The sequence below is a fragment of the Maylandia zebra genome, linkage group LG22 (assembly GCF_041146795.1).
Source record: "Maylandia zebra isolate NMK-2024a linkage group LG22, Mzebra_GT3a, whole genome shotgun sequence".
Lineage (NCBI taxonomy): Eukaryota > Metazoa > Chordata > Actinopteri > Cichliformes > Cichlidae > Maylandia > Maylandia zebra.
The window spans coordinates 131486-156422 of record NC_135187.1 but is presented as its reverse complement, the minus strand read 5'-3'; the positions used below and the strand labels follow the sequence as shown (position 1 = coordinate 156422).

Sequence of the window (24937 nt, the reverse complement as noted above, 5' to 3'; positions counted from 1 at the left end):
CATTTACAGATTGCAAATAAAGCTTTGTTCACGCTGCTTACATATGACTGCTCACCCAACCATCCAGGCTGTCATGTTGTAAAGTTTGCAGACGACACAGCTGTGGTTGGTTGCTTCAGAAACGATGAGACCGGCTACAGGAAGGAGGTGGAACACTTGGAGGACTGGTGCAGGAAAAACAATCTCTGCTTAAATGACAAGAAGACGAAGGAGAAGATTGTGGACTTGAGGAGGAGAAGACACACACACACACACACACACACACACCCCTGCACGTTGGAGGATTTGCAGTCTAAGTAGTACCCAGCTACAAGTACCTGGGTATGTACCTAGATAGCAACCTTACCTGGAAAAACACTTCCAGCCTGATCAGGAAGGCTCACCAGAGGCTCTACTTCCTGAGGCAGATGAGATGTGTGGGAATCTCCTTTTACAGATGTGCGGTGGAGAGTGTTCTGTGCTCTGGCATCAACGTGTGGCACAGAAACTGCACTGAGGCAGAGAGGAAAGCTCTACACAGGGTGGTGAAGGAGGCAGTGTCCCAACCATCACAGACATATACACCTCCAGATGCAAGACGAGCTCAGGGAGCTCAGGTTCTCCAGTCTGAGCATTTTATAATAACTGAATTCTCATTAACCACATAAAGGATGTGGTTAAAATATTTACACGATCTCAAATTTCTTAGAGTAAATAATGCTTTTTCCCTACAAACCCCAAGACTTTTAATGTGGATAAAAGACTAATTCCAAAAAGTAAAAAAAACAAAACCCCCATTAACCTCTTTAGAACCTGGCGTCCACATATGTGGACATCACATTTTGGGTTATTTAGACCAAAATACTCAATTTTCCTCTACATATCCACTTACAAGGACATTATACTGCTTGTGTTCTATCAACATTTTAAACAAATATCCTCATATGTGGCTCTCATTTTTCTTAGAAACAAAAATTAGGTTTTAAAAAAATCTGGTAATTCTTTGTATTTACATTCATCGGGTCCCAATCAGCCCAAATTTCAAAGAGAAATTAAAAATGCTGCTGTGGAAGAGTTCGGGTCTTAGGAGGTTAAAATAAATTAAACTCTTTAAACCAACGTGCAGTAGTAAAAATCTGTGGAACAGCTGATATAAATCAGTGATTCTACTTTTACTGAGGACAAATTTAACTGTTTCATCTGAAGATAATCTTCAATAATCTGCAGATGACAAATAAACCAAGGAAAACAGCTCTCTTTATTTCTTACATTTATTTTCCATCATACAAAAGAGAAAGTACAGAGTAAACTGGAGCAAACAGGAGGAGAAGGGTTTGTTAGTGATGCTGAGACCGCTGCCACTTCTCTTCATTCAAACCCGCTGCAGAGAAACATGAAGAAAAATGTCAGTCACATCTACAGATTGTAAATAAAGCTTTGTTTGTATCTGATCAACATTTTCATTACAGTGAAGTCAGGTGTTCTGCTTGGTTATGCTATCGACATATTGGTGGTGGTTACTCTCAGAAACAGTTTTTAAACTTGGAGGAAAAATCCCTAACTCTTCCTCGTCTTCTGACCTTTGACCCTACCTGACCATGTGGGCTATGTCCCAGTTGGTTTCAGAAGACAGGGGTCCGAGGATCTCCACGCCCTCTTCGGTGACGATAGCGATCTCGTGCTGAAATGAAACAGAAATAAAATTGTTACTTTCTCCGGATGGCGTCCAGTACACCTGAGTGTGCGCGGCGGTGCGACTTACTCTGTTGTAGGAGCGAGCATCTCTGTAGTACAACACCTTGAGGCACCGCTCCACCAGTTCCCGTGCCTCCTGTTTGGTGATCTCCACCTTGTTCTCCACCACCTCCCTCATCAGAGGCTGCACACAGATTCAACACAGCTTTACTGGCACATGTCCAAACTCAGCACAAACACTCCATCACTGGTCTCTGCGGTAACGCTCTAATGCAAATGTCAATCATTTCTTGGAAGAACTGCTCTCAGATACTGGATAAGCAAAAGTCTTTTTCAGGTCATTGAAGAAAGCATCATATCGGGAGGAAGCAATAGGATGAAAAGTGAAAAATGCTTTGGCCCACAAAAGCGCTCTTCCCCTCAGTAATCTCCCACCTTAAGAAAGCTTAGTGGCGTTATCAGGGAAAGAGTGTGACAAGCAGCTTAAGGCTGGGGAACATTGTGATAAGAATCCCCCACAACATCCCAACTCGTGGTTTAAGCAAAACACTTTTGCTAAGCATGCCCACGACGTCGACGTCGATGGATGGACCGTTGGACAGAAGGACATTTAGAAGGATGGATGATGGGCGGGTGAACAGTCGAATGGATGGATGGAAGGATGGACAGATGGATGATCGGTGGGTGGATGGATGAATGTTGCATGGATAAATGCTTTTATTCCAATTTATAGACCACACTGAAACACCTCGAACCTTCACAGGACTTTTTCCCTTGACATTTCTTCCCCACGGATGTTCTGATATCCATGATCTCACTTTGAAATCCATCAAAGGACCAAAGTGGATACCATAGTGAGCCGGCTCTGGATCTCAGCCTACGTGATGCTGCTGATTTATCTGCTTTTGTTTGTGTAATGAAACTGTCGTTTAAAGAAATCAAAGAGAGAGTTCAGGCACACACTGACAGGATGCTTTTATTCATTTCCATTTTTTCTCAGTACACAGAACTCCTGCACAGAATCTCTCACTTTGTGCCCACTTGGTTTCACAGGTGCGGCCAGAGTGACACAGGCTGCTCATTCTGACTGCTTTTATGTCTTAAAGCTGATGAAACCTGATCACATGATAAAAAGTTGATGTAGGATTGTTGAGGTTTTTGTGCTCATGTTTAGTCCTGTGATGACTTCAAGGAATCATGAACATCTCAAACACGAGTCCGACTGAGAATAAGTCAATGAGCTCAACAAAAATCCTTTGTTCTCTGTGTCGTTTGTGGATCCTCCACTGGAGCTCCTGCTGAGACCTCCTTCCACATGGAGCTCTGAGGCTGATTCTGGTCACAGGATGGAGGACACACCTCAGAAGTGCTGATGGCTTTATATGGCCTAATGCTTTAACCTGCAGCAGAGCTGTGAATAAGGTTGCAGGTGTCTCTTTATATTAATAAAATTATGTGTGTGTATGTGTTAGTCACCGTAGGGAAATTACTCCTCTGCATTTTCCCATTCACCCAGTGAAGCAGTGTGCAGGGACGGTACTTTGCTCAGGAGCTCCTCAGGGTAGTCGTTCAGTGGAGTCGAACCCCCGACCTTCCAACCATGGGGCAACCACTCTACCTACTGAACTAGCCTTGCCCTAAGAGAGAGAGCGCTGCAGTGGAGTAAATAAGCCTGGCCACTAACCATAATGCAGTGCACCTGATAAGAGCTGTGTGAGACTGTACAAAGGTGTAACGATGTGCTATGTCTATACATTTGCATTTACAGTAAAGGCAAACTCACAAAGCTACACTAGTTTCAACTCGTCTTAATCCAAGTGTGCAACATATTATCATTTGTTTGTCTTCAGTTCTAGTCTAGTATATGTTCTTCTTCGTCTCCTTAGTTATGAGTCTTTTCCTGTCCTGTGGTCTGTCTTGTCCTCAGTGTTTTACTTTCAGTTGTACGTGTGTTTGTGTCTAATTGTGTGTGTTCTAATGATCTAGTTTGACCTGCTGTTTCCTGTTTTATTTGGAAGAGTCTGGTGTTTCCATGGCTGTATCCCAATTCAGGCTCTGCAGCCTTAAAGTACGCATTTCAAGGCCGATTACGTCACAGCGGCGCGACGAAGGCTGTCCCGATTCAAAGGCTGCTCGAAATGCGGCCCTCAAATGCGTCCTTCATTTCCCTGAATTTTAAGGCTGTGGCAGTGTAGACTTCGTGGCCCAACATATCCCAGAATGCATAGCGCGGCGATGGGTGTGGATAAATTTGCAGAAAAAAACGGCGGATGAGGGGCGGCCGAAGAGTGAACTTTAAGTACTGAATATTATGTCACTTATTTATGTGCAAATGTTTAATAATGAAGAACATTAAACATTGCTGTTGGCCACATGTCGGCAAAGTCATGTGACATTAGTGACGTTTGTACTAACTTGGTTTTACAGCCTTTACTTTAAAATATACGCCGTTCAATAGCTGAGCTTCATCTCACAGAGAATGATCAAAGCTCATGTAGAAAGAAACAAATGAACAAAAGATTTTCTCCTTCATCTCTGTCAAACACAGCTGTATGACACGTTTCCAGCTGTTAGTATCATGGTTGCTTGGCAACCTGGGCAGCACAACGGAGGCTTTTTTTTTAAACTTTATTGACAAACAACAGTATCAGCGCAACGGAGGCTAGACCGTCCCATTACACAAGCCTCGCACTTCCGGCCTTAGCGGTCTTTGAGTACGCGGCCCTTGAGGATCGTTGAGGCTGCAGAGCCTGAATTGGGATACAGCCCATGTTTAACGGGTTAAGCTTTACTTCCCCTGTGGTGTCATTATGTTTATTCCTGTCAGCTGTTTCCCCTTCACCTGATCACTTCCTGTGTGTATTTAGCCTGTGCGTTTTCATTCAGTCTGTCAGTCTTCCTCCCTCCACGTTACCTCAGGTTTAAAGTCTTTCATGATTCTGTTCAGGGCGTGTTCATGTTTCCTCGCGTGCACCTGTTCAGAATCATGTTCGTGTCACTTTGTCGTAGTCGTCACAGTTTAGCTTTTAGTTGTAGTTCTCTCCCCCTCCTTTGTTTTTGTCTTCATGTCTTCAGCCTCATAAACGCTTCGCCTTTTGTGTAAACTCAGCTCCGTCTCCTGGCGTGTCTGCACCTGGGTGCTCCTTCTCACTCCCACATTCAGAAGTTAGGGAGATTGTCACAGTCTGTGGAAGTGGACGATCTCCCTAACTGGGTCCGATGTCCTACAGTTGTTTGTGGCGGTAAGCACAGACCCAACCACATATTTGCACTTGACACACGGTTGCTGATACAACACCCCTGGGCTGCAGCTTTTAGCAACACGTGCAGAACAACAACAACTCAGGACCCTTTTCATTCTTCGTATACATGATTGATAGGTTTGTAGCTTGAACCTATTCGCTGGAACGTTGAAGGCAATATAATTACACAGAAAGCAAGACACGAAGTAGGCAAAGTTCTCTGGTTTACTCATGCATGAGGGAGATCCGGCTGGAGCCAAGTGTCGTCCCACCACTTGACCCCCATCAGACTCTCAGCCAGGCTCCCCATAGCACTCCTTTTATTGTGGTTACATGAATATGCATAGGGTCATTAACATGTAACATCTTACATAGGTATACATGTGAACAAAGAATACTGTGTGTGTGTGTGTGTGTGTGTGTGTGTGTGTGTGTGTGTGTGTGTGTGTGTGTGTGTGTGTGTGTCCAAGATAGCTGGTGCCAGGAGTCTAGGGCTCCATCTGAACAAAAGGCTCTTATACTTAAAGAGATATACGTGTGTACATATATCAGAAAGAGAAAATACAACCTCTCCTAGGAGGAGGTGTGTGATCTATGCCAGAACACTCTGTAGAGGAGTGAACGCACTCCCCCCCTCTTCATGCTTACACAGAGTTGTTACAGACCTAGGATGAGACATTCTTTCAATCTACAAATGATTATATACTTCTAAGCTTAAATGGTTAAATATTTCTAAGCATAAATGACAATCAACAATACAAAACCTAACAATGATGGAGCTGCGGTGTGTCGGTCTCCCCCGCAGACGTGCCACAAACCAACGCCTGCCACAGTGTTAATGTCAGCTAAACGCTTTTTATCACGTGGATCCTGAGAAACAAACAGTACATGTTCTGTCGTCTGAAATACTTTAAAAATGGATGATGTTTAAAAACCTTTGAATCCCGCCGTCTTATTTCTTCCTTTCCTTTGTTTGGACTTTTAAAATCTTTCTTTACTGCTTGATACTGAGCGCAGTTCACCGAGAGGACCTGAGGGGGAGCCAGAGATCAGACAGACTGGGGCCCACGATATCTGATCAAAGGAGTCTTTTCTCCATTTTCTTCATCATCAGAGATGTGATTGAAATCTGCAGAAGGAGCAGACAGATGGTCAGACAGCAGGAAGAGACGAAAACAACAGAAACAGGAAACAAGCTCCTCCTCTGACCTCTGACGTGGAGCCTCAGACACTTTGCCCTCACGACTCGTTCTTCCTCTTTGATGGTGCACGTATACTCGCCACTGTCGAGCACCGTGGGCTCGCGCAGGACCAGACTGAGGTTTCTGTTCTTACGAGGATCTTCGTCCTCCATCTTTGTGCGGCCACGGTACAACCAGGTCTGCTTCTCCAGACAGTTCGAGCCGCTTTGATAGACATGGACAATCATGGGCCACGGCTCATGACGGCTCCACTCCACAGTGGCTTTTTCTGGTGGAGGAATCCAGGTTTTCCAGGGCAGCACAACATCGACCCCCTCTGACACCTTCACCTGAGGGACTGAAAGGACAGCCGATCAAAGCATCAGACCAGACATTTGATCACAGACTGTATATAAAAAAATATACATATCCACCGTGATGTCACCCAGTTGTTTGTTGACTCCATGTTTTGTAATTTTGGAGCCAAAAATGAGCAGAAGTTTCATAAGTAAATACAAAGTGTTGATAACAGAACCCCGAGGAGCTCCGTGACTGCGAGTACAGCCTCTGGGACGTCCTCCACTTTCTCTTTTTCTGTTTCCTCTTAAAGCTGCAGGCTACCTGCACTATCTTTATATGACGCTGACATCATGTCAAATATTCAAGTGTACACACAGATGTACAGGAGGTCCAAAGGGGAAAACTATCTAAATTGTTTCTGTATCAGGCTGTAAACATGTTTCCACATGGGAGTCTAAGGCAGACCTTCCCAAAGTGTGGGGCCCGCCCCCTAGGAGGGGCGCAGAGCCATGGCAGGGGGGGCGCGGGATGAAAGGGGGAGAAACAAACAAAACGCTTGGACACTGCTAGCACGGCGCCTACAGAAACACAAAGCAGGAGATGAAGCATCGCTGAATGTTTCCAAACCAACTTCATTCTAAGCCAAAGACTAGAAACTCTGGTGAAGCAAATCTGCCCTTTGGCTTCACCTGCACAGGTGCGGAGGTAGGTCTCCCTGCAGGGTTGGTTTTCCCTGCGTCTGGAGCAGCGCTGGGCTGTTTAAATCACAGACAAACAGGATCCCACATTCGTGATTTTTAGTTCACAAACACTTGTTGTAATGACTAACTGCTCCTGACATGTTGGAGATGTTTGCTCTTTATACAGTAAAGTTACAGCAGGATACAAATAACATCAGGCTGATCCTGACACGATTTGTTCCCTCGGTTCAAATCACGGACAAACAGGATCCCACAGCTGTTTATGTTTTTAAACCCATTTTGCACAGAGAGGCAATTTTTGAAAAATGTATTGATGCAATGTCGAACATTATTACACAGGAAAAAAACAACTACATGTAAAATAATGACACCGTGACGCCTCTGCCTTTGTAATGGAGGGACAGTAACTGTGTGTAAAACCTGCAGACAGTCAGATTAACAGCATTTTGTCTCTATCTGCCATTCTGCAGTTCATCTCATGTAAACAATAACATGGCCACAGCGTGACGTGAATAAAGGCACATACCTTTGACGCTGCGTGACCAACTCTGTATTCCTCGTCCACACGTAAACGCAAAAAAAGGAGTTTTAAAAAAGTCTCAGTTTTCGGTGATTCCAAACGCCGTTTACGTGGACGAAACAGCTGTGTTTTCAGAAATACCCGTGTAGGTGTGGAGGTAGCCTAAAAGAGTTAGTAGTTTACTTTATTACTACCTGTAATTTATTGCAGTTTACTTGTATTTGCTTAATTGTTTACTAAATGTTTGAGGTGTGAAATATGGAACAAAATATGGGCGTGTGTGGTTGGAGGATGAGTGTGCGTGTGCACGCGGGGGGCGCGAACATCTTTCTTGTAAAACAAAGGGGGGCCCAGCAAAAAAAGCTTGGGAACCACTGGTCTAAGGGGACTGCAGGTACGAGCTTCAGCCCTGGAGCGAGGTTCTTACCTCTGACTTCCAGCCTCAGTCGTTTCTCATCCAGCACGACTTTGCCCCTGCAGAGGGTGCAGAGGTAGATCCCGCTGTCTCGTCTTCGCGGTCGCCTCAGGGTCAGACTGAGATCTCCTGATGTCAGCGGGTCCTCGACCATCTCTGTACGGTCCATGTATTTCGCACCTGGTTTGCTTTCGCCGTTTGAGTACTCATGAACTGTGATCAGTTTGAAGCCAAGCCTGGAGCGCCTCCACACCACCGTAGCACCGACTGGCAGGTTAGGTGTGGTTTTAAATTGCAGGTGAACAGACTCCCCCCCTTCATCCACCTCCGTGGTGGAGACTGAGAAGAACCAAAACCAAAACATTAAATATGGAAGCTGAACCTAAACCACAAGATACACAGAACCAAAACGTAAAACAAATGGAAAGCATACCCATCTTAAAATAATACCAGAAATATGCTACAAAACCTCCGCCAGCAACCAGACTGATGGCCATGACGCTCAGGAAAGCCGTGGCCCAGGTGGGAAACGGTTCTGTTGGTCAGAGAAAGAGGCCCAAATGTGAGCGTGTGAACCGCATCCCTCCCTCTCACCCGTGTCCCCTTCCACTCACTTTTGACGTGCTGCAGGGCTACTTTCTGCCTCAGCGTGTCCGTGCCCGTGTTGATGGTGCAGACGTAGTGACCGTTGTCTCGCTCTGAGGGGTACTTCAGGGTCAGACTCAGGTCTCCCGTTTTCAGCGAGTCCTCACGCATGCGCGTGCGTCCGCAGAAGAATTCGTCCTGTTTCTTCGGCAGCTCTGCGCTGCTGTTTGGGAACACGTGGACAATCATGGGGATGGGCTCGGAGCGGCTCCACTCCACGGTGGTGTCGGCAGGCAGCGGAGATGTCGTTTGGCAGGGCAGTTGGATGAACTCGGACCCTTCTGTCACCTCCACCTCCAACATGCCGACTGAGAGGGTAAAAGAAAAGGTGTGCATGACGGTCAGGGTCAGGTTAGTGTGAGGGGATGTCGGCCTTTTTCAAACGACTTCATCACAAACTATCATTATGTCCATGAGTTTGTTCAACATTTAGTTTTGTTTTGTCAGTTCAGCACAGATTTAACCAGCTGCTCCATGTTGTTATTCTTGGACCCTAGAGCAGCTTTGCTTGAGAGCCAGTTCAAGATCATCCTTCTTTATCTGATCCCAGGACTCGGAGCAGCTGAGAAAAACATAGCATGTGGTTCCTGATCTGAAGTCATGCTACTCTTACTTGTTCTCGAGGACCGAATAATTAAAAATTTGTGTCATCCTCAAAAACTGAAAGCTGGTGGGCGGGGCTTCTGTGTGCTACAGTGACCATATGTTAAATGGACAGGTTGTCATTCACAGACATCTTTTCTGTGTTGAAGTGCTTTCTAACGTTCACACTGTGATGGATGCATGGGTTGATGCAACCAGGGAATTGAACCATCAACTTTTTAATTAGTCCTGTTGACCTGCTGCACTGAGTGAGGTAAAGCAGAGTGGTCTAAACTGTTAAATCTTACGTGCCTGAGCTACTTTGACTTCAAAGAGAGCAGAGTCCGGTGCTGACCTTTGACCTGGAGCTCTACGTCGGTCAGCTTTAGCACGTCTTTCTGCTTGCTGATGATGCAGTCGTAACTTCCGGTGTCAGACAGCTCGGGTTTGCTCAGAGTGAGGCTCAGGTCTCTGGGGTCCGCCTCGTTCGCCCTCATTGCCGTGCGCCCACGGTAACGCATGTTCTGACCATCCGGCTCGTCTCGGTCTTCGTGCCGCCTGTGGATGGCGCTGGGATCGAGGTCAGGGCGGGTCCATGTCACTGTGGTGTCCTCTAGTAAAAAACCTACCCGGCAGGGCAGAAGCACAGACTCCGCCCCCTCGTACACTTCCACTTTTGCAGCCAAGGCATGCTGGGAAACTGGGACACACGCACAACAGTGTTTTTTAACTTTGCTGTCACTGTTTGGGAGAGAGACAGAATCTACCAAAATAAAACAGGAAGTGCACTTAAGACTTAAAACTCAGGAATGAAGTGAGAATAACCCCATTAGGGGGTAAATAAGCGAGAGAAAAAACTGAAAGTAGACTGAACAAAAATAGAGCTGAACAGTGCAGGTTAGGAGCTTTAGGACCACAAACTGTGCGTTGATTCCTGATAAAAGTCTGTCTGAGACCGCTGTGATCCAAAGCTGCTGCTGAGACAGCAAGAGTCAGAGATAACCCACAGCTGCCCACACTGTCTTACCGAACACGAGGATCAAAAAGCTCCTCATCTTCCTTGAGTAAGTGTCGTTTTAAGGGCTGGCTTTGTCCAGAGTGGATCTATAATGGTGACAGGTGGCTCGTCGCTTCCCCAGCAAACAGAAAGAAAAACAAGCTCCAGAGAAGAGGCACCGGGAATGTGAAGATTCCAGTCGAGCAGCTTTCTGCAGCAGCAAAGAGGAGAAATCGGAGCGCCCCGTCCACAAAGTGCTTTTGTTGTTTGTGATGGATCAGTGAAGGACGCATAAATTACTGCAATGAAATATTGTTGTAAAGAGACAGGGAGCTGAGACGGAGGAATGAAGAGGCTGAACTGGGCGGTGTTGCAGCTGCACAGGATGAGACGAGCCTGGATGATGAGCTCAAAGGGAGGAAGAAAAATCTTCACTTGTTTATTCATATTTTACATTTATAAGATTCATTTTCAGTTATCAGATGCAATACATTCATTTCAGTTCAGCTCTGAGTTTTAATGACTGTTTGCATTTATAACCAATCAGCTTGTTCCATGATTCTTATGGAAAAATCTGCAAAGAAATCTTCCTGAGGGAGACAGTGCAGTGAAAATGTTCGAGTGGCACTAAATAAAGAAAGAAATGATCAAAGTACTGGAAATACTGAAGTACATCAAGTTGTTATTTAGAAATGTTCCACTTGTATATTATTGAAACTATCGTCTGATGCACAAAATGCACTACAGGATAGAGACAACATAACTATTACTGTGTTGTTGCTAGGCTTTCATCTCAGCACACCACCATACAAACATTCACTCGTGCATTCATCACTAGGTCCATTCAGCGGGCTCAGCGCTCCGATGGCCTCGCCGTCCTGCCTTTCAGACACCTGCACCTGATCCCAGAGGGCACGAGGTCACGCAGGGGCAACGAGACACCAAGCGCTGACCACGTCCTCCAGAGACAGCCGAAGATCTTTTGTGCTGTGTTAATGACCCTCTGCAGGTTTTTAGTGTCTGACACTGAGCAACTGGCATATCAGGCCACGATGCAGAAGGTGAGCACGTTCTCTAAGATCCCCCAGGAGTCTCAAGGAGGACGCTCGCCGAACACAGTTAGGGGAATGTGTTTCCCTATGACGTCAGTTACAGTCTCCTCCGTTTTGATGGTGTTGAGCAGAAGGTTGTAGTCAGCACGACATCTCGACAGTGTTTAACCTCTTCCCCGTACGCAATCTCGTCTCCTCCGCTGATCAGGCCAACGGCCGTTCTGTCGTCACCAAGTTTACTGATGGTGTTAGAGGGGAAGGGAGGTGTGCGATCATGAGTGTGCAGGGCGTAGACACGAAGACTTAGCCTCGGGTCAGGGTGGAGGAGCAGGCGGTGCCAATGTTAACCACCTGGACAGGAAGTCCCTGATCCTGGAGGGCAGGGTTACAGTGTATATAACTACAGCATTTATATGTTCTGCTCATTTATAAAGCAACTCCAAAATTCTCAGAATTATTCATTAATGATAAGCCACCAAAGTATCCTGTAAATATTTGAAGCTTTTCATTCTGAGCCCCTGCCAGCAGTCCTAACCAAAGCACTGGTGCAACAGACTCACACATGCTCCTCCTTCCCTGGGATCTTTTAATGTTCTCATGAAACAGTAATACCTGAACCACAGTGACACACATGCAGCAGGTAGCGACCTGCATGCTGCAGTTTCCACACCTGCATGTCTACTTGTACAGTCATAGTTGCTGTGGTAACGGGGCGGGCCTCTTGTTGCACCAACAAATCAAACCCGCCACACCTCTGTTGTCCTGTTGGCTAAAAGTACAGCGAGAGACGGGTGAGGGAGGGGCTCAGGTATCAGAGTTCACTCATAAACTCACTAAAGGCAGGTGTGATGTCATCAGGTGAGCCTTCAGACACACACACTGACTCTCAGGTGATCTCGGCTATTTACCTTGAACCCGTCTCACCTGTCTGACTTCACCTGGCCGTCGTCTTTCTGAGGACTCGCTGTAAGTCTTTTCTGACTCTCAAACTTTTCTTTATCACAGGAAGTCTTTTTCTGCTTAGACTTTTATTTTGTAATGTGTTCTTTGTCTTTCCTTTGCACTGTTTTTGTTAGATAACAGTTGTGTCAATAAAGATTATTGACCTGAGCCCAGAGTGTTTTCTCAGATCTTAATGCAGCAACGTTTCAGCTGATTCACAGTGTGCTGACGGTTATAATGTTACAGAATAATGTTTTCATGAATTCCATGCTAAACACCAGAAATGTTAGCTCGTTTAGTCTTGATCTGGCAGCAGGCTCTGGACTAACGCGGTCTCACTGATCCTCAGCAGCAGTAACAACATGGAGTCACGAGAGGAGGAGCCTGATGAGGAAACACAGAGGTCAGAGTTCATTTCAGCCTTTTGATTTCCTTCAGTTTGAAATGTAATCAAACAAAATCATTTAACAAACAGATACGTCCAGCTGTAGCGTCGTTATGGCCAGGGCTCCTGCTCCTCTGCAGCCAATCAGAAGAACAAGGGCTTTTAGCGAGGGGAGGGGCCCTAAAGAGACGATAGAGCTAGCTTCAGTCACAGTCTGAGTCACCTTTAAAAACAACAGCTGGGACGTACATATAAAATAATCAAACACATAACAACAATTTAAGAAAATAAGAAAAGCCTAGTGAGAAATCAGACAATCGAAGCAGTCAGAGGTCATCCTGATGTAAAACGCAGAGAGTAACAGTGTGTTTCAGACAGGTTTGAAACATGTGTGATGTCAGGGAGGTGGAGATGTGAAGGGCACTTTGTTCCACAGTTTTGGAGCAGACTGAAGACTGCTATTGATCACAGACAGCACACTCTGGGCCTGAGCTGGTTGCTGTTGTTGTTGCTGTGTGCTGCTGTAAAGCTGCAGTGTTAGAGAAACAGGAAAGTGTGTCAGTGTGTAACTCTGTGGCCGGGTCATGCCACAGTGGGTAAGAGTGAAATTTAGGCAGCATTACTGGACGAGAGAAAAAAGAATAAACAGAAGTAAAGTATCGCTCAGTGTGCTTCTGTGTGCAGATCATTTCTGAAAGCCAAAGCTACCGAGAGCATCCAAGCAGCCAACAGCTTAACAGATGATACGACCTCTACTAGCACTGCGACAGCTGTGAGCGCAACGTCTGCTGCAGACGGTCGATCAGGTACTGACAGAGCCGTCAGGCATGTCAGACACTATTCATGTATTCAAATACACTCACGTTCATTCATGCTGACCCACTGAGATCCAATATGTAGAGTTCATTCAAACAAATGAACATCATCAGTGAAATTAATCATATCACCAAATCACACTGCTGTGTCTATTACTGAAGGAGCACTATCGCTTTAGGAAAACTCAAACCTGAATCTGCATTTCTCTGCAGACGACGAGGAAACGGGTGACAAACCGCTCATCTCCACGCCACGCACAGAGCGGTCAGAGGGTATGGAGAACAAACGGTACGTCCTGGTCTCAGGCCAGTCCCTGTCATGAACTCTGTGGTGTTTTTGGTTTTAAAGATGAGGAGGAGGAAGAATGTGGGGGGCAAATATCTGTTGGAAATGAGGAGGCTGAACAAGGCAATGCGTGTAAGGAGGATGAGGAAGACAAGGAGGGTAAGGAAGACTCATCCAGTTGTTTTTCCTTCAGATGACATTTTCTCTTCTCAACATATTCACAATTTTCCAGCAGATGAACTGCAGCAGGTGTCTGATGTCCAGCCAGGTAACTCTGACAGCTGCTCCTTTATTCCTTTATTTTCTTCTTCTTCGGAGGTTCCTCTCTGATTGTTTCCTGTGTTCTGTCAGGCGGTGGCGACTCGGAGGATAAATCACTGACAGCCACGAGACAGAGACCGGGTACGCAGACAGTTTGTTGTTTCTGAGACGATGAACTTTTCTCTGCTCTTTTGATGCCACAAGAAAGAAAAATATACGAAAGCAAATACGGTGATTCAAAATAAATACATGTGTATTACAAAGTCATAGCTTAAAGCTGCGCACAGGAGGAAAGCAATAATAAAATATTAATAATGAAAAAAACATCAAACTCATTAAGGAAGCCATCAAAAATATTGAAATCTAAAATAAACCATAAATAGCAGTATGTTACTGTAAATACATACAGGAAATGAAAAATAAAACAATATAATAAAATAAAAAATAACAAAGCCTTTAAAACAATAATATTTTGAAATGGCTTCATACATTTTCAGCTGTAATTAAATTAAAATAAACATTTTCATCTCAAACCTTTACAATAATTTTGTGATTCAAATACAAATCTGCAAATAATTCCACTTCCCAGCGACCGGAGGCAGCGTGCACCCACACACTGTGCCACCAACAACCGTTCACACCTATGGCCAGGTTAGCCGTCCACAGACTGAAATCTAGAGCAGAGACAAAATATCAAAACAACCAGAGACACCACCAACAGAGCTGCGCCCATCTACTCCACCACATGGGTGGAGGGAGTGGGCAACCAACAACAATCACACAGGATACGATATTGTTCATAAACCAAAGCAATGCCCCGACGTGCCCAGTAAAAAGATCAGAACCAGACCAGAGCTGGACTGGAATCTGCTCCCCTGTGCACCACCAAGTCATCACTGTTAGCAAGAGCGAGCTCCAAAGACGGTAACTTAGCCGCTGCAGGACCGCATAACTTCTTCTTTGTGTTTTTTGGTGGTGCATTATAGTGATGCGCGAATCATGAACGAATCGTTCAGTACTCGAGAATCACTTTACTGACTCATGAATCATGATTCACAAGCCCAACTGACTCAGTGAATCAAATGACTCAAAAAATGCGATTCACTTTGGTGAGTGACTCATTAAAATCGATTCAGTAAAAAGAATCAAATTTACCATCACTAGTGCATTACTGCCCCCAGCTGGCCTGGAGTGTGGAGAGGACGCCGCTGACTCGCGTAGCTGCCTGTCACGCCTGTTCAACAGTTGGCAGGAATAAAATATCTTTTTTTTTTTTTTTTTTTGGAATAGGAATAAAATATCTAACTACACAGAAAATGAGCAAATGCTTTGCAGTCGTTTCGTTTTTCTATACACTGAAGGCAAACCTCCATACAATGAATTCCACTGATTAATAGAAACCCAAGTTCAAAGTCTACAAACCATACAGCTCTAAGACTTACGGGCCAATCACTTCCTCCCAGTATAACAAGCGTTTTCACTGGTCTTTGAATGTTAAGCATGTACATGTTTTGGTAACAATGCTGGTTTAACACAGCTTTCAGCCTTTTTCTCTTAACCATGCACAGCTCCAAATAACTTTTCAGTTCCTGCCAGTTATTCTGTGTTTTATATCCGTGTCATTTAACTCGATAGCAGAGTGTGAAGAAAAGCTGCAGAACTCTGTGTCACGGGCTGCGATGGCAGACTGTGGAGTAGCAGTAAAAGTAGGAAAAACACAACTTGGCGATTCTCCCTGAATCCCACACAGTGCACAAGTCCATGCAAGGTGAGAAAAGGGGCAACCCCCAAAACTCCCGTTCCCACACCTAGACTCCAAAAACACCCCGATTCCTGGTAACACACAAACACACTCAGGTTAGCGGGATATCTACAGTCGTGACGGTTTTCTCATACAAAAGTCCACGGCTGGACTAATGAGTTTTGACTCAAGGATCCAGCGCCGACCAGAGCTCAGCCACACTCTTAAATACAGCTCCCTTGACGATCTGCTGCAGCTGCTGTGGCTGCCTCTAGCGCACAAACACTTCCGGGGATGCGATCCCTCAGGCGACCCAAATCATCCGGGAGCACACACGGAGAGACGAAGGGAAAAAGCAGAGAAAACAAAACACCACACACAGAAAAATATACATGTATACAAAGATACATGAGCCCTGGGCGCTTAGACCCAGGCCCCGACACTTTGGCCTTGTTGCTGCCTGGTACCTGGTTCCTCTGTTTGGAGCTCCTATTCTCTCCCTCCTTAAACACCATCCTCTAACCACAGAACAAAGAAAGGCTGCCCATATCACCCATCAAGCTGTCACCGGGACTCATCCTCCCTTAGGTAGTCCTACTAAGCATGACAGGAAAGAGCAATAAGTAGATAAGGGATGCAAGGAAGAGAGCAAGGAACAAAAATAGGAGAAGGAAGCAAACATGAGGCTCAAGGCAGTGAAACGTAGCCAGCTACAGCTCATGGTTTGACTTTGAGCTATGCTGAGCTGTGCAAACAGTCATGGCCAAGCAGCTTTTGTGGCAGACATTTACAGTAGCTTATCACCCCGCGGGGTGAAAAAACTACTGTGGCTGAGTACGAGCAACAGTTACTACCGAAGGACGGGTCCTGTTCCTGCTCAATCGCTGCCTCGAAAAAACAGAAAGGCAAATTAAGATCAATTTATATTTGTAAAGTAATCCTTTAAAAAGACGAATGAAAATTTAAAATACATATTAAATTATATACAAAATAATAATAATTAATAATAAAGACATTATTTTGTTATCTATGTATATATTCACAGATGCGTGTGAACCTGAGTGAAACTCGCAGTCCATGGGCTGTAATACAACGTCGGCCCCCTTTGCAGCTGTAACAGCTTCAGAGTGTTTCTGGAAGTTTCAGGCTACGTTCACTCTGCAGGTCTTAATGCTCAACTCCGATTTTTGATCACATCCGATTTTTTTGTCTGCGTGTTCACACTACAAACAAAATGCGACAGCAAACGCACTCTTTTGTGAACCCTCAAAGCGGCCGCATGCGCAAAAGAAGACGTCACACACAACGCGCTCCGTTTAGACCCAGAGCAAACTTATTGCTGTTTTAGAGGAGCGGTGCTTCAAAGGATAGCTGCAGTACAAATAAAATGTTCACGTTTCTCCAACGTTGTTCCCAACAGTTTCACTGGATGGACAGGAAGCGTTCGTGATGTCTTCTCCGGCGCTGATAATTGGCGTCTTCTTGTGTCAGACTTAAGAGACGTATTTAATGCGACCTGACCATCAAACAGCAGTCGCTTTCTGAAACATCGGATATGTATCGGATTCAGGACCACATATGAAAGTGACCCAGATCGGATTTGCGCCGTTCACACTGTCACACCATGATCGGATAGATGGGTCGCACATGGTCAGAAAAGTCGGATTTGATGAGCTTTCGCCTGCAGTGTGAACGTAGCCTTTGACCACATCTTTCAGAAGCGGATTTGTGAGCTCAGACAGTGATGCTGTCTGATTCCCCCCGCCCCCACCAAACTTTACACTTGGCACAGTGCAGTCAGATTCATGCATCACAGTCCCAGATGGAGAAACGTGATTGGTCACTCCAGAGAGCACGCCTCCACTCCTTTACAGTCCAGTGGCAGCATCCTTTACACCCCTGCATCCGAGGCTTTAGATGGTGCTTGCTGATGTAAGACTCGGATGCAGCTGTTCATCCTTGGAAACCCTTTTTGATGAAGCTCTCTACGTGCTGTTCTTGAGCTAATCCGAAGGCCACGTGAACTTTGGAGGTCTGTTGGGCTTGACTCTGCAAAAAGTTGGGAATCACTGCACACTATGTACCTCAGCATGTGCTGCTCTGTGATCTCATGTGGCTGAGTCGAGGCAGGCAGAATCTGCAGCTTTTAGGCTTTTTTTCCTTCAAAAACTAATGTTTGCGCTTACTTGCTTTAAAAAAATGAAAATAAAAATCCAAACAGGCCCTCATTGTCGGGTGGCTGTCATTGGTAAACAGAAACATTCAGCAGGTATGTCACTGTTGACATACCGTGTTCTCTCTTTCTGCAGCTCCTCCCAGCACTCTAGCTTTGACCAGCCCGCCGCAAGCAAAGAAAAAAGTCCTGGTGGCTCCGACTCTCAGCCTGTCATTAGGTAACGAAACAATAGCTGGGAATTCTCTTTAAAACTCCACAGTTTTCGTTTCATTTCGTTTCAGCTCTTTGGTGTTGGGTTGCAGGTCGCAGCGGGTCCATGGTCTCTGATGACCTGCCTTCTGTCTTCCTTTCCCCCTCCCCTGAAGATGAAGACGACCAAGCACTTGACTTTGATCTAGATGCTATAGAGACACCCTCAGACAGCGAATCGCTGCCCTTCCCAATGTACGACCTGGACCTGGAAGGTGAGCGGTCATAGAGAGGTCATACAGGCCAAGGTTTGCGAACAGCTGTTTATCTTCTTACCTGATTGTTTCTCAGATGACCTGCGGCGTCTTGGTGTTGCCTCCAGCCACCACAGAGGTCACAGCTCCAGGTCTGACCCACAAACTGGTTGCCTGATGGAAACAGACCAGAGCGGACTGGGTTTTCTGGAAAGGGAGGATGTGGTGGACAGCCATGGCACCAGGTGGCGTTGTTTCACTACAGGTGACCCTCCGCAGGAGAGCCGGGTCAATATGAGCGTCCTGGAGCCGTTCCTCAGGGTGCTGTCTCATGGAGGTACTGCTAGCTACCTGTGCACTGATTTACCTGTTTTATCTGTCTTTGAATAGCTTCCGAGAATGCATGTGTGAGGTCAAGAAATGGCTTTTGGCAAATACTCTTATCCTTAATGATAAGAAAACCGAAATTATGATTTTTGGTAGTAATGCCCTTCATGCCAAACTTCGGGATGCCTTTGGTTTTCTCACTAGTTCTTTCTCTGACACTGTTAGGAATCTGGGTGTCTTATTTGACAGCTCATTTAAACTTGATAAACAAGTGTCTGCTGTTGTCAGATCTAGTTTTTACCAGCTTCGCCTTATTTAAGATAAGATAAGATAAGATAGAACTTTATTAATCCCTCGGGTGGGTTCCTCTGGGAAATTCGATTTCCAAAAAAGCACAGCACCGACAGAAGTTACAGAGTTACAGAATATTATATATATACACACACACACACACACACACACACACACACACACACACACACACACACACACACACACACATATATATAAATACAGAGACAATATAAATAAAATATACGAAGGGGATAAATAGGAATAAAAATAAAAATACAAGTGAATTGCACATTTCAAGTATTGAGTCTATTGCACTGTTGACTATTTACAAAAAGTATTGCACAAGGTATTGTACAGTGAGGTGAAGAGGCACTACAGCTTAGTTGTTCCCCCCTCCTTTGTCCTCCTGTTTCCCCTCCCTCTCCCCTCCAGAGAGGAGTTAAACAGTCTGATGGCGTGTGGGACAAAGGAGTTTTTAAGTCTGTTAGTTCTTGTCTTGGGGAGAAGCAACCTGTCACTGAACAGACTCTTCTGATTGTTTATGGCCGTGTGCAGAGGATGCCCAGCATTGTCCATAATGTCCATCAGTTTCTTTAATGTCCTTTTCTCTGCCACTGTCACCAGAGTGTCCAGCTTCATGCCGACCACAGAGCTAGCCCTCCTGATCAGTTTCTCCAGCCTGGATGAGTCCTTCTTTGCTGTGCTGCTCCCCCAGCACACCACAGCACACCACAGGCAGGCCAGGCACTATATCCCGTATAAAGACCTAGAAAAGCTCATCCACGCCTTTGTAACGTCAAGGCTAGATTACTGTAATTCACTTTATTGTGGTCTCCACTCTTCCCTTTTACATAGATTACAGACAGTTCAGAATGCTGCAGCACCCATTCTAACTAAAACCAAGAAGTTTGCCCACATTACTCCTGTCCTTGCTGATCTGCACTGGTTGCCTGTCAAATATCGTATTCAATTTAAAATTTTGTTGTTTACTTTTAAAATTACCAATAACACTGCACCAAGCTATCTTAAGGAACTTTTAAACCCATATGCTCCTGCTAGGGCTTTAAGGTCATCCTCACAGTTACTGCTGGTTCAGCCCAGATCTCGACTGAAATCTAGAGGTGATCGATCGTTTGCTCTAGTTGCACCGGAGCTGTGGAACAATCTCCCGATTGGCATCTGAGCGTCTGATTCTATTCATTCTTTTAGATCACGGCTAAAAACATATCTTTTTAAACTTGCCTTTTCTACCAGTTAAATGCTGGCTTGCTTGCAGTGACCTATTGACCTATTGTATTAAATTCTCTGCTATCTTTCCATTATTGGTGTCTTTTATCATGGTGGTACAGTCTTACCTTGCTATAACCTATGTGCTGCAGTTTACTCTTATTGGTGGCTTTTATCTGTGAACATAATTCGTTACCTTTATGTATTTGATGTTAATGTGTGAACTGTTTTATTTTTTATTGTTTTATGTAAAGCACTTTGGTATGCCCAAGGCTTTTAAATGTGCTCTATAAATAAAGATTGTTGTTGTTGTTGTTGTATCTTATGCCCCCTCACACTTTTAACACCTGTTGGCAATCCAGGTTACTATGGAGATGGTATGAATGACATCATCGTGTTTTCCTCCTGTTACCTGCCAGAAAACTGTCTGGAGAATTACCAGTATGTGATGGATAATCTGTTCAGGTAATGAACACACATTGGCCTCTGACCCCTGACCTTCACCTCTGAGTCACTGCTCTTACCTACCCCACAGTGAGAATCAGACTCAAAGTCGTGGCGAAGAAAAAGACGGATCAAAAGGCTGAATTTGTCTTAGTGCACAGACCCACTACGGGTTCCAGTGTAAAACCAGTAAGAGTCTTTGTGGATGTGATGGTGCTGAAGGGGAACTGGCTCTGGTTCAGCTGTCAGATAATTGACCAGTGGCAATGCGGCAGATCAGTTCAGAGCTTTTGCGATCGACCGCCTCACCACTGCCTCTCTGTATGTATCAGGTTCGTAGTGGGCACTCTGGAGCTGATGGTGGCGGAAAACTATGTGATCGTGTATCTCTGTGCTGGAGGTCAGAAGGACAAACTGCCAGGAATCAGTTGGCTCAGAGAATGCTACACCACCATCGACCGCAGGTAAGAAAAAGCAGGTCCGAACATCCATCCGTCCATCTGTTATCGTCTGCTTATCCAAAGCCGGGTCGTGGTGGTGGCAGGGCGAGCTGCTATTCATCCTTTACACTTCCCAGTTTCTGTTGCGTGTTTTGTCTCACTCCCATTTCTTCTTGTTGCATGTTGAAGCTCTACTTGGAACCTTGTTAAGATCCAACGATGCAAAATAGGAGTTTTTGCCATTTTTCACGTGGTCTTAAACTTTTGATCAGGACTTTATCAATGGGCACATATTCAAGCTTTATTTCACTGATGTGTCCAAAGCTCAGGGATCTTTTTCATTGCTAAGAATGCTTACTCAGCCTAATAAATAATAAAAACACAGTTTTAGATCCAGTTTTTTCACTCGTGGCTGAAGGAGAGGGGTTTATTATTATTATGAATATCTGGAGGACATCGTCTTCATGTCATGAACTGATTTTCAGGTGATTTTCAGGTGTGCCAGGCATAATTTTTAATCTATTTCCTCCTTCATTCACCTGTTTTCAGTCTTTTAACTTTTTTTTTTGTCTTTTACTTCACAAATTGTATTTCATTGTTTGACCCTTAACCCTGACATAGGCCCTAACATCCATGACCCAGAAATGGATAAATGGGAGACCATGGCTGGATGGATGATTGGATGTTGGTTGGATGGTTGGTTTATTCCAGCGGTCCCCAACCCCCGGGCCTCGGACCGGTACCGGACCTCGAGAGTTGAGGCTCAGGTGTGAAATGTGTGGTTTTCAGGGGTTTTATCGGTTTTCAGCGTTATTTTGTTATCGTTTTGATCGTTAACTGGGTTTTCCTGGGTCTTTTCACGTGTGTTATGAATAAATCTTCGTTTTTTTCGGTACCGGTACTAGTTTTATTTTGTTGTATTTATCCGCGACATCTTAAAGGCCGGTCCGTGAAAATATTGTCGGCCATAAACCGGTCCGTGGCGCAAAAAAGGTTGGAGACCGCTGGTTTATTCCAAGTCCCTAATTCGGTGTTTCTTTATGATTTTGGTGATTTTCTGCCTGCAGGTTGAGGAAGAACTTGAAGGGTTTCTATGTGGTTCATCCCACCTGGTACATTAAAGCTCTCATCACCATCATCAAGCCCTTCATCAGGTGCACAATCTTTTCTTCATCACCACCCGTCTGATACAGACACAGATCATTGTTTTGCTAGTAAAAGCTTATAAACCCCATCATGCTGTTTTCTTGGACAGGAAGTGGTCATATCTGAATGACTAAAACTCAAACTGTCTTTTTATTTCATCCTCAGCACCAAGTTCAGCAGGAAACTTCAGTTCATCAGCAGCTTAAAGGAACTTTCTAACGTCATCCCCACTGAGCATGTTCAGATCCCAGACTGTGTCAAGCAGTGAGTGACATCATTACTTATTTGTTCAAAGCTGACAGATTAGACGTATGTTTTAAAACACATTTCCTTATAAATGAATTAAAAACAGGAACAACCTCAGCTGAACACAAGAAATATTGAGACATATTGATTTCCCCGCAGGTATGATGACAGCCTGTCCAGGTGAGACTCTAGGTGGCGCTGCAGAGTCACGTACGTGTTTCTCTGACATCCAGCAGGATCTTATGCACTGTGTCAGCATTTGGGCTTCCTGAGTGAATCGCCGGCACTTCAAGACTTCTAACTTTATTGACAGTTTGTGTGGTGAACAGTGTTAATGGGTCCAACATCTTTATGCTTTAAGTTTAAACTGAGGGCTGTTGCAGTATGAGCCAGGAAAGAACAAGTGTCCCCTCAGATACATGACTTCATTTGTGATTTTAACTGAAACATTTCCCACAGTTACAACCTGGTTTGTAGAACTTAAAATTAAGAGTATTAGGACAAAAGCACAATGATGTAAAATGAACAGCAGGTTCTGTGCGTCCTCAGAACGACACGCAAACATTCAAGTTTGATACAAAAAAGTGTTTGTGAGCCAGAACTGTCAGAGATTTCAACGGTGGATATTTTGAATCAAAGGGTTTTATTTTAGAAATGCGTTTTTAAGGTTTGTAACACATTTCCTCCAACTTTCAGTGTTTTCTGTCAGAGTTGAACCTTCAACCCTGTCTGCAGTCAGGGTTCGCCTTACAGTGAAATGTTCTGTGCTGCTAAATAAACTCCCAATAGTTCCACAATCTGGGCTTTGTGTTTGAACCTCCCGCTTCCTACTTTGCAAGATTCACACTTCAAAATGATGCTATTATAAATAATGTTATTATAGACATGGTGCTGATTCTCAGCTGCTGGGCTGTGATCCTGAAAACAGCGAATAGTGTGCACAGTCACTGAGAACGAGTCTGACTCACTGCTGGTGATGCAAACGGCTCGATATCCCAGAATCCTCTTCTGCTTTGTAACATCTGTCACATCCTCTTTATCGAGGATAAGTGGAACACCGATATAATTATAATGATAAACAACTGGATATAACTGGCTCACTTTCTGTGTGTTCATCACATGTTAGTTACCTGAATGTGTATGACACGAGGGATAATCTACAACTGCAACCCATCTGTTAGCAGAGCCTGATGTAAGGTATGTTTGCTGCTGAAGTAAATGTCTTTTGTAGTGTGTCACCACCCCACGCCTGATCCCGACTCCCCACCCAGGAAAAAAGAAAACCTGAGAGCCGCGCTGGTTTGTCTCGGTGACTCGCATCACTGAAACGGCAGAGTTTGTGTGGACACTTGAACACAGAGAGCATTTATAAAGAAAAGGAAAACATGTCTGTGGGTGTGTGACTGTTCCTGTTTCACTGCTTTATGGGGACACACAGTCACCTTGTGGGTTCTGGTCTGCCTGGGCCCAGAACCTTTAGGTCCCTGTAACGTAAATCATGACAGTTACAGTTAGTACTTCACTGAGATTTGCTCTGAAGTGATGGAAACATTGCTGTGTGTGTAAGTGGTCTGTATGAAACCAGCCGCTGGTCAGGAAATGAAGGCTGACAGGAAGGAAGTGAGGTCACTGCTGAGGAAACTCCATAAACAGGAACACAGAGCCGACTGTGTGCGAGTCTCAAGCCAACCGAAATGTGTTTTTCTGCTTTTTCTCCATCTGTCAAAGACTGAACACTCAAAAAGACTGTCAGCTGGGAGGACAGTAACAACAGATTTATTCAAACACAGTTTTAACACCTTATACTTGCTGTATGTTGTGCTTGTCACTGCACATAAATGAGACCATCCAGCCCTGAACAGCGGCGACGCAGCAGCGCATGCAGCGTACGACCCATTACACTTCACAGCTTAGTGCAATATTTAACACAAAGACAGAAGATAATTGGCTGCATTTTACAAATTAATCAGAATTCAAATCGATCTTTTCACCGCCCTCAGTGACTTCAGGGGAGCCACACATACAGACACATATGTCCACACTGGGTGAGCTGACAAAGTCAACGCTAGCAGCCAGGTGCTGATAATCGAATGATTATCAGATAATCACCGAGCTGCTGAGGGTGACGGAGCACAGATATGACAGACATGTCTCTGTTTAGATACATCTCTAACGATTTAACACAATTCAGCCAAGCTTTGACAGGAGAATGGTGGCTAAGCTGTCACCCCTGTTGGACAACATCTCCCAGCCCATGCAGGAGACTCTGACAGCACTGAGCAGCTGCTTCAGTGGCTGCTGCACCCACGGTGTGGGACGGAGAGATTTCACAGGTCTCCCCACGGCTGTCAGACTCCACAACAAAGACTTCAGCTGATCAAACACATCCACACATGTGCAATAACACTAAGTGCAATACTCTTTTCTGGCATCGTTGTATTATACTCATATTATA

General features: G+C 44.9%; 3 protein-coding genes across 7 annotated transcripts; 1 reads left to right on the top strand and 2 right to left on the bottom strand.

The window, feature by feature from the left end:
* Positions 1 to 1218: 1218 nt before the first annotated feature.
* On the bottom strand, positions 1219 to 1867 carry LOC112431825 (proteasome subunit beta type-4-like; the record flags this gene model as incomplete). Its single annotated transcript, XM_076879593.1, has 3 exons — positions 1219 to 1360; positions 1572 to 1660; positions 1742 to 1867. Coding segments are annotated over 3 exons (228 nt in total), but the record flags the coding sequence as incomplete, so codon positions are not given.
* Positions 1868 to 5140: 3273 nt separating this feature from the next.
* Positions 5141 to 11533, bottom strand: LOC101475037 (uncharacterized). Of its 2 annotated transcripts, none has more exons than XM_004572237.5 (7): positions 10288 to 11533; positions 9616 to 9960; positions 8648 to 8986; positions 8467 to 8568; positions 8046 to 8372; positions 6126 to 6455; positions 5141 to 6045 (listed from the first exon to the last, which is right to left on the bottom strand). In XM_004572237.5, exons 1-7 carry the CDS (start codon positions 10313 to 10315, stop codon positions 5966 to 5968), a joined length of 1551 nt encoding a protein of 516 aa, XP_004572294.2. In that variant the 5' UTR covers positions 10316 to 11533; the 3' UTR covers positions 5141 to 5965. The 2 variants fall into 2 exon arrangements, with proteins under 2 accessions (XP_004572294.2, XP_076735568.1); XM_076879453.1 differs by having other exon boundaries at positions 8503 to 8568.
* Positions 11534 to 12138: 605 nt separating this feature from the next.
* On the top strand, positions 12139 to 23279 carry LOC101474392 (BCL2/adenovirus E1B 19 kDa protein-interacting protein 2). 4 transcript variants are annotated; one of them, XM_076879454.1, is made up of 15 exons: positions 12144 to 12275; positions 12604 to 12654; positions 13321 to 13442; positions 13665 to 13724; positions 13801 to 13896; positions 13973 to 14005; positions 14089 to 14139; positions 18049 to 18132; positions 18218 to 18379; positions 18456 to 18695; positions 20569 to 20671; positions 20983 to 21114; positions 22158 to 22244; positions 22402 to 22500; positions 22642 to 23279. In XM_076879454.1, the coding sequence occupies exons 2-15, from the start codon at positions 12614 to 12616 to the stop codon at positions 22664 to 22666; spliced, it is 1335 nt and encodes a 444-aa protein (XP_076735569.1). In that variant the 5' UTR covers positions 12144 to 12275; positions 12604 to 12613; the 3' UTR covers positions 22667 to 23279. The 4 variants fall into 4 exon arrangements, 3 of the variants coding, with proteins under 3 accessions (XP_076735569.1, XP_004572291.1, XP_012780466.1); XM_004572234.4 differs by having other exon boundaries at positions 13970 to 14005; XM_012925012.3 differs by having other exon boundaries at positions 12601 to 12654; positions 13970 to 14005.
* Positions 23280 to 24937: the final 1658 nt, after the last annotated feature.

What these genes read in the sequence shown, in the direction of transcription:
- LOC101475037 (XM_004572237.5), bottom strand. Translation starts at nt 10,315, where the DNA reads ATGAGGAGCTTTTTGATCCTCGTGTTCG. An exon ending in CTTTTTGATCCTCGTGTTCG is followed by an intron (nt 9,961 to 10,287) that starts GTAAGACAGTGT and finishes CGTGTGTCCCAG; the next exon opens with TTTCCCAGCATGCCTTGGCT. An exon ending in AGCCCTGCAGCACGTCAAAA is followed by an intron (nt 8,569 to 8,647) that starts GTGAGTGGAAGG and finishes TCTGACCAACAG; the next exon opens with AACCGTTTCCCACCTGGGCC.
- LOC101474392 (XM_004572234.4), top strand. Translation starts at nt 12,614, where the DNA reads ATGGAGTCACGAGAGGAGGAGCCTGATGAGGAAACACAGAG. An exon ending in CCTGATGAGGAAACACAGAG is followed by an intron (nt 12,655 to 13,320) that starts GTCAGAGTTCAT and finishes TTCTGTGTGCAG; the next exon opens with ATCATTTCTGAAAGCCAAAG. An exon ending in GGTGTCTGATGTCCAGCCAG is followed by an intron (nt 14,006 to 14,088) that starts GTAACTCTGACA and finishes GTGTTCTGTCAG; the next exon opens with GCGGTGGCGACTCGGAGGAT.